Source organism: Lacerta agilis, chromosome 1 (assembly GCF_009819535.1).
Source record: "Lacerta agilis isolate rLacAgi1 chromosome 1, rLacAgi1.pri, whole genome shotgun sequence".
Classification (NCBI taxonomy): Eukaryota; Metazoa; Chordata; class Lepidosauria; order Squamata; family Lacertidae; genus Lacerta; species Lacerta agilis.
The window spans coordinates 15,726,723-15,742,696 of record NC_046312.1 but is presented as its reverse complement, the minus strand read 5'-3'; the positions used below and the strand labels follow the sequence as shown (position 1 = coordinate 15,742,696).

General features: G+C 44.6%; 1 protein-coding gene across 5 annotated transcripts in view; it reads right to left on the bottom strand.

The window, feature by feature from the left end:
- BEGAIN (brain enriched guanylate kinase associated) overlaps positions 1 to 15,974 on the bottom strand; it is a 182,105-nt gene that overhangs the window by 117,161 nt on the left and 48,970 nt on the right. For 2 of the 5 annotated variants that reach the window (XM_033139700.1, XM_033139690.1), the window contains exon 2: positions 12,972 to 13,000. In XM_033139700.1, the coding sequence (XP_032995591.1) occupies positions 12,972 to 12,985 (14 nt within the window). In that variant the 5' untranslated portion in view covers positions 12,986 to 13,000. Of the gene's footprint in view, positions 1 to 12,971; positions 13,408 to 13,580; positions 13,592 to 13,711; positions 13,758 to 15,974 lie in introns of those variants that run through there. The other 3 variants (XM_033139681.1, XM_033139663.1, XM_033139672.1) reach the window with 3 other exon arrangements.

Here is a 15,974-nt window from a genome sequence, read left to right as displayed (position 1 = left end):
GACATTTGGGAGTAAAAACCTCTGACACCAATTGGCTGAGCTGGTCTAGTGGCGCTGAGTGTTCAGTTGCCCAAGGAGCAAAGCAGTCTGCATAGCAAGGGGGGGAATTGTGTTAAAACCCAGGGGTGAACCTTGGCAATATGGCACCTTGTGTGAGACCAAATTTGATGCCGCCCACCCTCATGCCACCTTCCCAAAGCCGGCTAAGGGAGGTGCTGGGCTTTGGTGTAGTGGTTAAGAGTGGTAGACTCATAATCTGGGGAACCGGGTTCGCGTCTCCGCTCCTCCACATGCAGCTGCTGGGTGACCTTGGGCTAGTCACACTTCTCTGAAGTCTCTCAGCCCCACTCACCTCACAGAGTGTTTGTTGTGGGGGAGGAAGGGAAAGGAGAATGTTAGCCGCTTTGAGACTCCTTAGGATAGTGATAAAGCGGGATCTCAAATCCAAACTCCTCCTCCTCCTCCTCCTCCTTCTTCTGGAAGGAGGTGTAAGGGTTCTGGCAGGGTCCTAGAGTCCTCCCGTCTCCTTCCCAAATCTGGGCAAGCATTAACTAAGTGTTGGGAAGAGGAGGGAGGGCTCTAGGATCCTGCCAGATCCCTCATGCTGCCTTCCCAAAGCAAGCGCTTACTAGGCCTTGGGGAGGAGGCAGGAAGGTGCCCCCTCAGCTCGGGTCTGTGTGAGAGTGAGCCAGTTACGCTGCCCTAAGTCTGCCTCTGTAAAACCTCACACAGGAGCAGGCTGACTGGGAAGAGATCCTGGGACATAGTCTAGAAACTGGTACACTGTAAGTCTAAGTCGGGATGGGTTAAGGCAGATGGTTCTGCCTGCTGGAAGGATTTGCTGAAGCTTGTCTTTTGGTCTCCCTAACTCTGTGATTCTATCATGACACACATTCAATATTTCTAGCATTATTTATTGAATTTGTACTCTGCCCTTCAAGCCAAAGGTTCCCAGATGTAAGCAAGTGATAATATTTATCTTCTGGCTGTGAGGAGTTTTCACTTGCTGACTTCTGCAAATCAAGAGGCTGTTAGAAGTACAAGAGCAGATCGGGCTGTGCTGCAGCTTCCCTCCGCACCCCCCCCCCAAACTCCCATCACTTGGCACCATAACAGAACTTTGCCCATGATGGCTAAACCAAAAATTAAATATCACACTAGTTAATAGTGCCAGCATTCCGTGCCAATGCATAATGTAATGCCGAAGCCCTTAGAGGCTGACCATCTCCCCCCCCCCCAAAAAAAATCCAGCTTCATCCAGCTTTGTTTTGTAGGAGCACTAGGTAATTAAATTGCAGCTGGTTTTTATTTATTGTAAATGCCTCGCCTGACTTGGCTAGGAAAGCAAAGTGTCTGTACCTCTGAATTATCCATCTGTACGGCTGTGTTCTGCATCTTAAAAATGGTCTATTATTGCAGATCCAAACATTAAATATTTAGAGGCCTAGAAGTTCTTGCATTTGTTATACTTTGGGCTGGGTTTTGGAGGGTGGAACAGGCATGGTTCAATAGATGCTTGAGAAGCCTCTCCCCCCCCCCCGCCCTTTCCATATTTTCAGTCCCAGGCAGGCATCAAAGAATAGGATGTTCATCCATTCCTTTGTGGGCCATACTCACTTGGGGGGGGGATAGGCTTGATTTTAACGCAGCTATGTAAAGCGTTGTTGCAGATCAAAGTGAGCAAGAACAATTCCAGGAATAAATATGTATAGGGTACAAGGCAGGAAAAACCCAGCTGCCTTCTCACTTCAGTAGTTAAGGGCCTTGTTAGAGTGAAACATAATGTATTTGTACTTTCATTGCACTCAAAGGACTATGTTTGTTTGTGGTTTTTTGCACTTGTTTGTAGACACGGTTTGGGCTGTGCGCTTTCGAGTCAGCTGTAATTAGCGGGGGGTGGGTGGGTTGCATTTATTTATTTATTTATTTATTTATTTATTTATTTATTTATTATAAAGCATCGTCAATGCAAACATACACAGCCAACCTACATAAATGCAGATCCTTTTTTTTTTTTTAAAGTAAAAGTTTGTGATTAAGAAGTTTAGCCTCGCTCCCAAGCTCCGAGAATGCACACTCAGTCTTGTAAACACAACCCTGCAGCCTGGCAAGTCTCTAATAATTAGGCACACTCTAATAATTAGGCACAGGTATTCTGGCAGCTGGGGAGGAAAACAGCACATTGGCATTTCAACAAGGAGTTTCCCCTGTACTCATGGCTCATTTCTGAGGATTTCCCAATTCTCTCCCCGCCAAAGTTATCTTTAGGGCTGCAATTCAAAAGGATCAGGTGTGACACAGGAGGTCTGCGCACTTCCTCCACCAACAAGCAGAATTGTTGCACAGAGATGTACATGCCTCTGTGTCTGTTCATAGAATCTTCTTACACCAGTTTCTGACTTTTGCCCCCACACGGCTGATTTCATTCGTTCTTTCCCCTAACACCATTGGACAAAACCAAATGAAAGTGAGAAGAATTCCAGTTTTCAAAATGAGGGAGCTCGGCAGACCCCAGTGATGTCATTTGCTTAAAGAATTTTGCTTTTTTTAAATTCCAGTATGAGCTGACCTGATCCCTGCCTCTGGGACTAATGTGCTGGTTTTTCTTCTCTCTGAATTTTGCAACACAATTATTGGCTTTGAAACATAACAAACATGCATTTTAAATGTGCTTTTGAGATCAAATAAAACATTTTTTTCCTTTTATTAATTTCATAATGTTTATATACCTTGTGGTTTGCTTAAAAAAAAAAAAACCTCAAGGCTGTTCTACATATCAAAGTAGGCTTGCCAGAAGAAAACCTGATTAAAACACTAAGCTAAAAACCTGATTAAAACACATGTCAATATTCTACATATCTAGGTAGGCTTGCTGGAAGAAAACCTGATTAAAACGCATGTCAATATTCTACATATCTAAGTAGGCTTGCCGGAAGAAAACCTGATTAAAACACTAAGCTAAAAACCTGATTAAAACACATGTCAATATTATACATATCTAGGTAGGCTTGCTGGAAGAAAAATGTAGCAGGTGCTGAAAAGAGTACAAGGACCTGTCTGATGTCAAGAGGCAGGGAGTTTCAAAGTATGTGGGCTGCAACAATAAAATATCAATTTTCTACAAATGTGGAACTCAGAGAAGTATCATGACTGAGAAGGCTGGGCGCAGAAGTCACACCTTCAGAGAACCTTGCAAATACCAATTGTACGGGAGATTCCTACAAGAGGGGAGTCCCAAAAGCTGGTACTGCCAGTATCTACTTTCCCTGAAGACACCATCCAGAAACAGTGAATGGCTTAAAAAAATAGTTTTCATTAAAGTGGTTTTAGTGTTACAAAACAAACAGATAAACAGGGAAAGGTACATCTATTGTCTCCACTTTCAATTCATATTCTTTTTCACAGTTTGTTTATATTTAGTGGGAGATGCTTTTGTCATAGACATCTTGCGGTTGGCTTCCATCAGAGCGAGGGGGGCAATCCCTTGGCTTCAGGACTGTTTGAGTTCACAGTGGCTTCCAGGGAATTGCTGGAGCAACAGCTATTGCTAGGAATGCCTTGTGTGTTCTACAGGGATCTGTCCAGGGTCCTGAACTACTGCAAACTAGCCTGCCCTGCAGCTGTTGGCAGCACTCCTGCAGGTTCCCAGCCTGGAAGCCAACAGTGGTAGATTTGGGGGTTTAGCCTTCCAAAGATCCATTTTGGACCAAACTCAAGACTTACCAGAGTCTGCTGTTGGTTTAAAAGTGTTTCAAGACTGGGAATTTCTAGGAAGTTTGCCAAACTGAGTGCAGACATTGATCTATAATGAATGTCCTACTTCAGAGAAGGGCTTGAACAATCCACAGGTAGGGTTGCCAACACTCGACATGAAAAATTATAGCACCTGGGAGGTACCAAGGTTGTTGGTGGAGCCAGGGGAAAGAGACTATGATTTCTGGCAGAACCAAGACCAGACTCTGGTGCAAAATCTGCCTAATTACCAGAGGTATATGTTTTGGACTCCAGCTCCCATCAGTCTTGGTCATTGGGTCCAAGCTGGCTGGGGCTAGTGGAAGTTGTAGTTCAAAGTACCTGAAGGACACCAGGTTGGGAAAGGATGAAGCCAACAATTCAGTTATTGTTAGGAAAGAGATATCAAAGACAAAAGAAAATAACAACTCGAATTTCAGATTTAAGTGTGCTATAAATATTTATGAAGTCTCATATTTGGTTCAAGCTTCAAGGGCTTATAGAACTTAACTATATATCATGTGGTCAATACTGAAGCTAGCATTCCAATTTAATATGGACAGCTGTGTGCATGTTTTATTTCAAGAAATATACCAAGAGATACGAAACAGCTTTGGTGGTAGATTGCAAAATAATTTCTGTTGGTGGAAAATCATGCAAAATGTGGCAGTAATTCCTTAACTTTCACCTGCATTTTTCTATAAATATGACTGTACCCCTGTGTACAAAAATATTTTTTGAGTTTGTATTCAAATAACTTTCACTTGGAGTAGACTCATTGAAATTAATGGCCATGGCTAACTTGGGTCTATTCATTTCAATGGGTCTACTCTGAGTAAAAGTTGTGTGAATACATCCCATAATATCCACAAATATAATATTGTTACCTGTGGAATAAATGACCTTACGCTTATGCTCTCCATTGTCTAATATATTGAATAAAGTCTGTATACCATTGGTCTCTGGACAGAGGATTATCTTTTTATTTTATTTAAGACATTTTTATACCACTTAATTATTCAAATTTTTAAGTACAATGGAGGCTAGTTCATTAGGGCAAATGAGGCTGTGCCACACCAAACTCAGTCTGTTCTCTGCCAACCCCTGACCTGCCAACCTTCAAAATTCAATCAATCCAAGGAATTGCCCTGCCTGTCTGCTTCCTCCTCCTCTTTTGTCTCAATGTTGCCCCTTATAGAACTCATCAGGGAGGAGGATGGGAACAAATTTAGAACAGGTTGGCTCCATCCATCATTTGCTCTGGCTCCACTCACTATTTGGGCTCCCTACTTTCTGCCCCACAAGTGCCAACAGGCACCAGGCACCCCCGCCTGAGTGGTGTACATAAAAGCAATCCACAATAAATGGGACAATAAAACAACAAAAAAAATGTATCATAAAATCCTATTTCATGCTGCAGAGTCAGCAAGAGCCCAAGTTTACCACTGAAGCCTGTTTGCATCATATATATTTAAGTATTCTTAGGTAAGACACTGCCTTTTACACACTTCCTAATAAGTGCTACTCAACCTCTGCTGGGAAACTATCATCCTTCCTATTCTTCACACAATGATGAGTCTCTTCTATGTCTATTTTAGAATGGCAAATGGAATACTTCTGATTGACTCTCTACCATACAACAAGCCCATAGTATCATCTGACTCTTAATAGCAAACAATCCTGTTTTGCATGAAGTATGTACCAAGGACTACTGGACTGACTTCAGTCTTGCATACCTGAGCAACTGTTACAATAGACACCAAGCACAAGAAATGAACTTTGATTCCAGCATGCATTGGTGATATTCTAACACCTTCTAACTTCAAAAATCCCTTCCTGGTTTTTTTAGATGTCTAAAGATAAATTATCACACAGTGAATCTAGAGTGATTTGTAATATATCTTTTATTTTCCTGCAGTTTTGCCCTGTTTTTTCTGGATAAACTTTCCCCGACATTCCAGAATATCGTCTTGGGTATAATGAAGTTCTAGCTTCAACCTTACTGACTCTGCTCCTTAAATAATATTTTTTCAGAGCGCTCACTTGTATGAAATAAGGAATGTATTTGCCATTGTGGCAAATTCACCTCCTGTTTTGCCTTATTAATCTGGTATCTTTAACTACTGGGATACAAATATCCCAGAAAAGTGATCAGATAATAATTGTATTCTGAGTGGAGCACGAATGTGAAATTTAGTCAGCCTAGCCCAGTTCCTGCATGATGGAAGTCATCCCCAAGAGCCTCAGATATGTTAACTCAAATAGATAATCCCACCCATCTCTATTATCTATACAACACCTTTAGATTTTTATCCATCATTTGGACTGGCAGCAGAAATCCACCAGAAGCAGGGAGAAGAATGGCATATCCTAGCCTCCCCCAACCTGGTTCCCCCAGCGTGTTTTGGATTCCCACCATTCTTTACCCTAACCTCTGACCTTGGCCTTGGACAACTTCTCCTTACTTGGAATCTCCTAGTCTCTAGGCTCATCTAGACTTCCTTTTGTGCAGCGCTTTCCAGATGCAGGTCCACGCCTCAAAACTATGTGTCCAAATGGGTTTTCTTTGTCCCAGTGCTTTCTCCATAGAAAACCTGTTTGCTGTTTGCTCTGATTCAGTGGTAAAACACACCATGTGCCCCCACACTGTTCCCACATCTGCTCCAGAGGGTTGGGGGGGGGAACCCCAGAATGGATTTAGGGGACATATATGGAAAGCTGAGGAGAATATTCCATTGTGGAAGGAGAAATCCTTTGCTGACAGTAAATGTAGCCTTAGTGTTATGTTGAATACAACCCATAAATAAGCAAAAGGTCCCAGCTCCAAGAAATCTACAGCCTAAACCAGCCTTTGCCAACCTGATGCCCTCCAGACGGTGTTGGACTCCAACAAACGTAAAGTGAAGCATGTCAGGGCAAAAATGTTTAATTCCCCATATATACTCATAGGGCCTGAACTGACAGTGATGGACCAGGAATGAGAACCTGGGGTCACTAGGATAACTTGACGAAGATGTTGGCCCAGTGTGTGGTAGTTGTGAAAAAAATACAAAATCCATCCTTAGGAAAGGAATGGAAACTAAAACTGCTAATATCATAATCTATGGTGGGACTACATTTGGGATATTGTCTACAGTTCTGGTGACCTCATCTCGAAATGGATATTGCAGAGTTGGAAAAGGGTCAGAAAAGCGCAGCCAACATGATCAAGAGGGTGTCATGGCTCCCCTATGGGGAAAGCTTGCAGTCCTTGTGACATGCATGGCATGGAGAAAGCAGATAGAGAAATGTTTTTCTCCCTCTCTCGTGACATTAGAACTTGTGGACATCATCCCTGACCGCTGGCTATGCTGCCACTGGCTGATGGGAGCTGAGAGTCCAAAACTACCTATTGAGGGCACCAACTTGGTCAATTCAGCCCATCCTAAACTGAAACAAAGCAAAATTTCAACAGGATTTGTTATGGCAAGGGGCTCGTCATCCCCCCGTGTTTGTGGCATAAAGCAGATTTAAAATATAAAGTGTTTTTTTTAAAGAAATGGTTATGAATAACTAAAATACCCAAGACAGTAAGGAATAAGAAAATGTGGTACTGACAAAGAAAATATCAAGGCTTCCTCTCTGTGGTGCTGCTCAGTTCTTCCACCTGTACCAATCTTTGATGGCGTATAATCATTCTCCTGACCCACTCTCCAGCAAAGAGATTATGATATACAGGATTACATCACAGTATTGAAGCACTGCTTCTTGCTGAGAAGGTTTGATGTGAAGAAGAATTCTGACCCAGCAGTTGTTCTGGCTGCCATGGAAGCAGACAATGGAACCCTACCCCTTTCACTGGATGAGTGCTGAGATCACACATTTTGCTTCTTTAGAAGAACCAAGCCCATATGACTCAGGCTGAATTCATCCCTGAGCGCATTTCTCTGGGATTGAGTCCTACCAAATTCAACATTACTAGAGTTTCCTGAATAGACGTACCTAGGATTATGCTGTTTGGGCTTTTGCAAACTTTGCTTGCTTTTTAGACTATTTGCTACTTTCTCGTTCATTTGCACTGTTCGTTCACCTTATTCTCTGAATTGCCTTCACTTTCCCACAGCAACATCATGGCATAACAACATCTGATTGGCTATTTAGTTTTTTGCAAAATCAAATCATTCAGTGCAGGGCCCCAGATTCAGTGGGATCACTCTTTCAACTAATCCAGGAAGGAGAAAGTAGCAGCCAAGTGAAACAAGGGTGAATGTTGAAGATTGGAAAAGAGATGAATCTCAGTATCCATGGGACTTACTTCTGAGTAGACAGGTTTATGAATGCGCTGTAAAACTGCTACAGTAAACCTCCACATTGAAACCAAAGTATATTAACCAGAGCTCTACTATTTAGTGTTCCCATCTGGCTTCTCCCATTTCCACAACTTTACAAAGATCTGTCTTGGAGTTCATGGTCCATCATTTATCTTTCAATTTTCTACAGTGGGAGCACCTTTCCAGTATTATTAGCTTTTAGTAAATAAAAAAGGAGAGGTAGAGAGTTTAAATGAAGCCCTGTTAATGAACCCTTAACAACCCACTCACATCTGCATGCGCTCTCTGTTTTCCTTTTAAAGCTGGGAATCTGTATAGTTGTCACTGAAACTCTCTCATGACAGGAGGAAATTATCTCAATTTTTACTTGTGATGATTTTGTGGGTAGCTGAGATATAGCAGGGACAGTCAATATGGAGTCCTCCAGAAGTTGTTGCTGAACTATGGCTCCCACAATCTCTGGCTCAGCTGATTGGAATTTTAGTCCGGCAGTTTCTGAAGGCCACCATGTTGGCAAACCTCCTGAGCTACAGGAGAATGATGCGATTCACACAGGTGGTTGTGATGTTGTGATGTATATGTAAATGATGTTGTGTAAATATCAGAGTAATTACAGTATGTATGTGACAGCATGTATTATGTTAAATGTGTAGGTAAGTATATCAGGTAAATTAGAATAAGTGTTAGGCTGGGGTGATAGCGTTGAGAAGGAGTGGTGGAGAGGGTTTAGAAGATTGTGGCAGGGTTAGTGAGATCATAGTATCATATAGTTGGAAGGTACCATGAGGATAATCTTTAGTCCTGTGGTTCCCAATTAGCGAGCCCCTTGTTTTTCAAAAGCCAAGCCATGGACCCCTTACTTTTGAAAATGTTGTTATCTCTATGGTAGTTTTTTTGTTATGTGAATGGGGTCACCAATCCCTTGGGTGGGTTATGTGGACCCCCTGGGGTCTGAGGGCTATCAATTGGAGACCACTAATCGAGTCCAATCCCCTGCAATGCAGGAATCTTTCAACCAACATGTGGCTCAAACCCGCGACCCTGAGATTAAGAGTCTCATGCTCTACCAGCTGAGCTATCCTATCAATATTGAAGAATGTGGGGCTCTTGGGCCCACCACCAGTGGTTAGGTGGATGTTGACTCTAAGTAGCCTGCCCAGGCACCATTCGTGAGGAACTCACTGACATCACTCTTGATAATTAGGAGGTCCATTCCTACCAAAGGAAGTCCAAGATGAATCTGTCCCTCTGGAGTGGCGAGTCATGGCTGCACTCAGCCAACACCTCCATGTTCAGGATGCCCCCACCTGCCAACACCCTCAGCTTCATGCGGTGGCCTGAGCACTGAAAGCTCATCCAGGCCAACAGGATCCGGCTGAGGCTCCCTCAGCATCTTTGTGGTAGCCCCTCCCGCCTGCCTGGTGGGCTTGGCTTGCTGCCCCAGCTGGGGAGGCTGCTGGTGGATGGGCCGTGGCATGGCCAGAGCATCCTGAATATGAAGGCACTGCTGGGTATCCTGGTTGGCCTCTACACCAAGTGCAGCCACAGTTCATTGCTCATCTCGGACTTCCTCCAGTGGAAATGGACCTCCTGATTATGAAGAGTGATGTGGGTGAGCATTATAAATGGAAATGCGTTGCTTAAAACAATATATTAGAAGAGCACCACACGACCTGGATGTGATAACTACGGTTTGTGCTCGCGTCCCTACTGTCTGTTGGGACAGCACCAGAGGCAAAGAAACCCAAGTATCTATATACAAAACTGTCTTTTAAGCCAGGATGGCAAAAATAAAGAGAGAGCTGGTTGCATATCTAGAAGCAGGATGCTCTTTCAGATTTTCAGGAGACAGAGAAGCCTGTCCCCTGCTCCAGCAAGGTTTTAAAAGCCCAGTCCTTGCATACACTCAAGATGAAATGGCCCCAAAAGGAAAAAAAAATAAGCATATTTTTAGGGAGTGTATTGCATTTACTTATGAGTGTATTGTCTCATAAAACTACAGGTATAGCTATTTGCACCAGATATCAGACAGTCTGTTTTCTGCAGGAAAGGGGACCTGTGCCTTTGGCATGCATGCTGAGTATATCAGCCCACTTTATTACTTTAAGAACAGAATGCAATTGTCTCCTTCTTGCAGCTATGATGTAACCCTGATGTATTGCTGTTGTGGTTTGGTTTTTTTTAAAATTGTTTTATCATGTAGTATATATTTCCACATTCTGTCCTGCTCTAGGATTGAGTTTAATGATGAGTAGAAGATGCCTAAATAAATAAAAATGTAGAACCAGTCAGTTGAACAGAAAAAAGAGGTACCTTTGACTAACTAAAGCAGCAGTAGCCAACAAGGTGCTCTCTAGTCATTGTTGGACCACAACTCCCAGCATTCATAGCTATTGGCTATGTTGGCTGGGGCTTGGAATCTGTGTTGGCTGCTCCTGAAATCAGGGCTTGAAGCTCTGGGGCTATGAAGCCTGCTTAGCTCTCCGTGGTGCTGCTTTGCCCCAGAATACCTTCTGTTATGATGTTATTGCTTTGTTTGGGGGAAACTCGTTTTCTTTCAACTCCACTTTCCCATTTGCCAAAGGGACAGATCAGTGATCATATCTTATGGTATGTGATTGCAGAAAAATGTACAGCTATGAAAATTTGGGCCCTTCTTGAGCTAATGCCCAACAGAGTCTTTGGTGGGTGGGTGGGTGGGAGTTGTGTGAGAAACGCATTGAGCTGTGGCAGAAGCAAGAATTAATTTACATTGAATTCACAATTCAGTGGCTTTTCTGGCTGAATAATGAGGACTGGAGCATAATTCTGTTGACAACATTTCCCTTCGCTTGAAAAGGCCTGGCCAGCCCATCTCTTCCCATTCCTTCAACCTCTTCAGTTGAGGGATTTCTCAATATTGCCAGACCACTGACTCCGATCATCCCTGAGCTTTGGTCATGCTGGCTGGGGCTGGTGAGAGTTGGAATCCAACAACATAGCAGGCTGCAGGTTAGCCAACCCTGTTCTGTATGGTATGGAAATATTGAAAGGAAGTGTAACATCTTCCGCAGTTAGGCATGCTTAGAGGCAATATCCTATACTTGGGATTCGATTCAGTGTTGTTCTTTCCCTGACTGGTGGAATTTGATAACTAGAAGGCAACATGCACAATGGCGGGTGAATAATGCAACCCTTCCCCAAAATGGTGCCACCCAGATGTTGTTGGACTACAACTCCCATCATCCTCAACCATTGGCCATGCTGGTTGGAGCTGAAGGGCCACAGGTTGCCTTGAATCAACGGAGGACACAGAGGAGGACCCTTCGCTCAAAGCTCTTCACAGGAAGGAAAGTAAATACTTTTGGACTACACAGACTCTTCCCATCACCATGTATTTGTAGACCACCAATGAACCATAACGAACCTCCAGGCTAGTCCCTGATGGCCATGAGGCCAAGCAGTAATGAATGAGAAATAAAATAAAGCTACCAGTGTCAAGGGTGTGTTCAGAAGCAGTGTCTTCGGGAATGCTAATCCTGCCTGCGCTTCCCCCAACTAAGATCCAGCTAAAGGAACCCATTCAGTTTTCCTCTTTCCCCTGTTTGTGTTCGTCTACCTTTTCATCAGAATCCACAGAGCTTTGCAACTTTCTGACACTTTTTAATAACTTTGTGGCCGCCCTTTTGACATCAGGTTTGAAAGCTGTATTCTGTTGGTTCTACCGACGGCAATGGCTCACTGGAAACTGTAGGAAAGACTCTTGATAAACCCCAGATCTTTAAACAGAAATGGAGAACCTGTTGGACTCCAAATCCCATCAGCCCCAGCCAGCACTGCGAATTGTCAGGAATGATAGGTACCATAGTCCAACAACAGTTGGAGAGCCACAGGTTCTCGATCCCTGGCTCAGAAAACAGTTGGATGGTAATATAAACCTTGTCAAAACACAGAGAGGATGTAACATAGTTCGCATATAACTGTATCACATACAATCCAAATCCTATGCATATTTACTTTGAAGAAAGTCCCATGGACTTCAGTGAAGCTTATTTCCAAGTGTGGACAAGATCATTCACACTTAATTGCGCACTGTACAAAAACAAGTAGTAATTGGTTCAATAAGAATCTATGGCTTTTCCTTTTCCTTTTTAAAAAACGCCTTGCAACGACACACAGAAACGAAACCTTCCCAAGCAACACTCAAAACATGAGCTCGGAAACTTGCACATTTTCCAAATGCCATCTCCCCTTTGATTGAAAGCAGGGGGGTGAATGCTAAGAAGAAACTTCTACAGGCAGACAACATTTTGAACACAGAAGAAATGACTAAAAACAAAACCCCAGCTAGAAAATAAACGTAAAACAAACAAAAAAACCAAACACCAATATCACACCATTTACACTGAAACAAACAACAGGCAATTGGATGCTTTGATGCAAAGTTGATTCCCACCCAGCCCCTCAACTGACAGCTCTCTCTTCCTCTCCTTTCCCTGTGAATTATTCGAGCTGGCTTGTTCTCACTGAGCAGAGGAAGCATGCTCTGGCAATAGACGCAAGTGGTGGCTACTGCATTTGTTTAATCGACTGTATCGCCTCCTATTTTATCTGGCAATGGAAACATGGCATTGTGCAGACAGAGGCTCCTTCTGAAATAGACATATTTGCAAAAGGCTCTCAACACCACCCATCACCCCACCCCAGTTTCCTCTAGACCCCTGGCATTTCCAAAACCAGGCAGTCGAATCTACTTCCAGATAGCCAAAGCATCCCAAATAAAGAAATAAATAGTCTTCAATCAGAGAGCCTTCAGTATAAGACCCAGCACAGATCGCCTGCCTTATAACGAGCAGTGCAGAAGGGCGGGTGGGAAGGGAGGGGAGGGGAAGAAGAAAGAAATAAAGAAAAAGAAGAAGAAGGGGAGACTCCCCAAACTGGTTGACTTACCTTATTTTCTCCATCTCTGCCGCAGAGGCCTACAAGAAATCAAACAAACAAGGTGCAAGTGAATGGAAAGGGAGCAGCAGCGTTCACTCGGCAGATTTATGCATAGTTCAGGCTATCCAAAAAGGCTGGCGGGCAGGCTTGGCTGGCTGCTGCCGCCGGCTCCCGTCTACCGAGCCCCGGCCAGACCCGGACCCCAGATCTGCATGGGAGCAGCAGGGGTGCACGTTGACTGGTGGTGAACTCCCGAAGAACGCAGCAGCAGTAGCAGCGGCGGCGGCAGCAGCAGCGAGCACGCTGCAGAAAGGCTGGCGAGATCCCCAGGAGACATGGGCAACACGGAATGACTCAGTTTGTAGCGCCCAGGCGAAGAAGGCAGAGGAGGAGGAGGAGGAAGGTGGAAGGAGAACCAGTAACAGGTTAGCGTACTGTGTCGAGCGGGTTCCGCAGGAGAGAAAGTTGAAAACGAGAGGTGGCCCCGTCCAACAGGAGCCAAGGGAGGGAAGGAGTCAGGCAGGCAGGCAGGCGCGTACCAACGTGGCACATAGACGCTGCCACGATCTCCACTTTCTCTCCTCCCTCGCCCAGCCCCCCCAAAACCCCCCACACCACCTTGGAGTTTTTAATTCATCACGTTTCCCCGAGATCTCGGCAGATGGAGCGCGCACACGCAGCTCGAGCGAGAGTTTCAGGGATCGCGTTAGGGTTGTTTTATTTTTATTTATTTTTTGCCCCCCGCCCACCCTGTAATTCATGGTCTTAATTCATCTCTCTCGCATTCCGCCTTGCCCTTTAAGATCCACGCCGGGGTCCCTTTGATCCGCACCGGCAAGAGGGTGGTGGGGGGGGGGGGAGTTTCAGGCGGACTCCTTTTTTTAACCCCTGTTCCGCCAGACCCGGTCAAGAAAGGCACCCCTCTCCAACAACGCTTGACTCTTTGGGAACCTGCTTAACCCTTTGCTTCTTGAGATCTGCCCAGATGAAGCCACCGGGATGGTGCGCGGGGAGGACGGATTCTGTTACAGCTTTTACCATACTAGGGTGCCCCTTCCTTCCTTCCTTCCATCCATCTAATATCTATCTATCATCTATCTATCTATCTATCTATCTATCTCTCTCTCTCTCTATATATATATCTATCCCTGCATCGTTTCATTTCTTTTGAATTCTTTCCCCTTTCAATGTATGGCATGCAACCATTTTATTCACCCTCGACACAATTATCGCCAATATTTTGAGCTGTCAGGCTTTTTTATTTTTATTTTGGCTCCGCCTGCCCTTCACACACATCTAGAGTGGGTGGGCGGGCTCTTCTGCTTCCCCCCCTTCCATCCCAGTTTTGTGAATTAGAGGATGAAAGCGCCAGGGCGAGTCTGGGAACCCGGCATTTCAAAAGTATATTCCCATCCTTTTTTTCGTCCCAGAAGACCAGAAGGCCTGTCGTTTCAAAGCCTTTTGTTTTAGATAGTCCTAAAGCACATTTCTCCCCCCACCAAACATAAAAAATAAACAAATAAACTGTGAAATGCTGTTTAAAGGTGCTAGGGATTGTAGCTCTGTGAGGGGGAAATATTCTTGGCGGGGTGTGTGCTTTAAATGTATGGTATGTACTTAGCCTGTGCAACAGATGGTGGTTAGGTAAGAAAAGGAAAAAGGAGGCATGATCAGAACAGCAAAAATGAAAATCTACACAGCGGCGTTTGTGTTCTTCAATTGCCAACAGATCCCCATTTCTCTCCCCCCGCCCCCCGCGTTCTTCTTGTTTTTTCTCTGGCCCAGTCACTTATGATCTCATGATGTGGAAGTCCTTTCCTCACGTCCATTGTTGCCTTGGCAATGCCTTGCAAAAATGCATCGAGAGGCAAACCGAGACCATTGATTGAACGGTGTCCCCCCCCCCCTCCCCACCAATTCATTAACATACAATATTGCAGCGCACAAGATGAGAGACGACTTTTCTGAACGCCACTCTGTTGGTTCCGATCCTGGGAATCCTAAATGCCATATGATAATTGCCAGTGTCCACTCTATGCAAGTGGGACCTCCAAAAATGGATGGGTCGGTGCACTGGGGAAGGAGGGTGTCTCCCTCTGTGCTCCACAAAACAACCCTCCTGTGCGGATGATGCAGCGCAACCCTGCATTCTCATCCTTTCACTAATGTAGAAGACAGAATCGTGGCCCCACTCTGCACTAGCAAACATCTTTCCTAAGCTGCTATGTAGAGCTAAAAGGAGGAGGGCAATGAGGAAGGGAAAGAGCTCAAAAGGACATGGCACTCAGCTATGTGCTTCATATCAGGTTAGCGGATAGTTAGAGTATGGAATTGCTCCCACAGGAGGCAATGCTGTCCACCAACTTGGATGGCTTTAAGAGAGGATTAGACAAATTAATGGAGGATAAAGCTCTCAATGGCTAACAGCCACGATAGCTATGCTCTACCTCCACATTCAGAGGCAGTAATGCTTCTAAATACCAGTTGCTGGGGGAGAGGAAGTGATCTAGGTCAGTGTTTCCCAAATTTGGGTCTCAAGCTGTTTTTGGATGACAATTCCCATCACCCCGACCACTGATCCTGCTAATTGGGGATGATAGGGGTTGTAGTCCGAAAACAGCTGCGGACCCAAAGTTTGGGAAACACTGCTCTAGATGTTGTAGTCCAAATCTCATGATCTGGAGGGCCACAGGTTCCCCATTCCTGGCATCAGCCAGTTCCAGGCTGGTGCTGGAGCAGCTTCTTGGTGAGTCTGGTATCTGGCTTGTTTTTTCCTAAGCTAGCTCCATGGGTATGCACCTTGTCATACCTGATTAGAATGTACCTTCTTGGTCTCAAGGCAGTTGTCCAGAAGAGGAGGACCAAGCTGGCAACATGACCAGGAGATTTTGCAAGTTTCTGCTGCGCCGGCAAATTTCATTTACCATGGTATGCTCTGGCTGGAATGCCAATTGCTGGACCACGACAGCCTGACTACAGTGGTCCAAGCACTGGTAACCTCAGGACTTGATT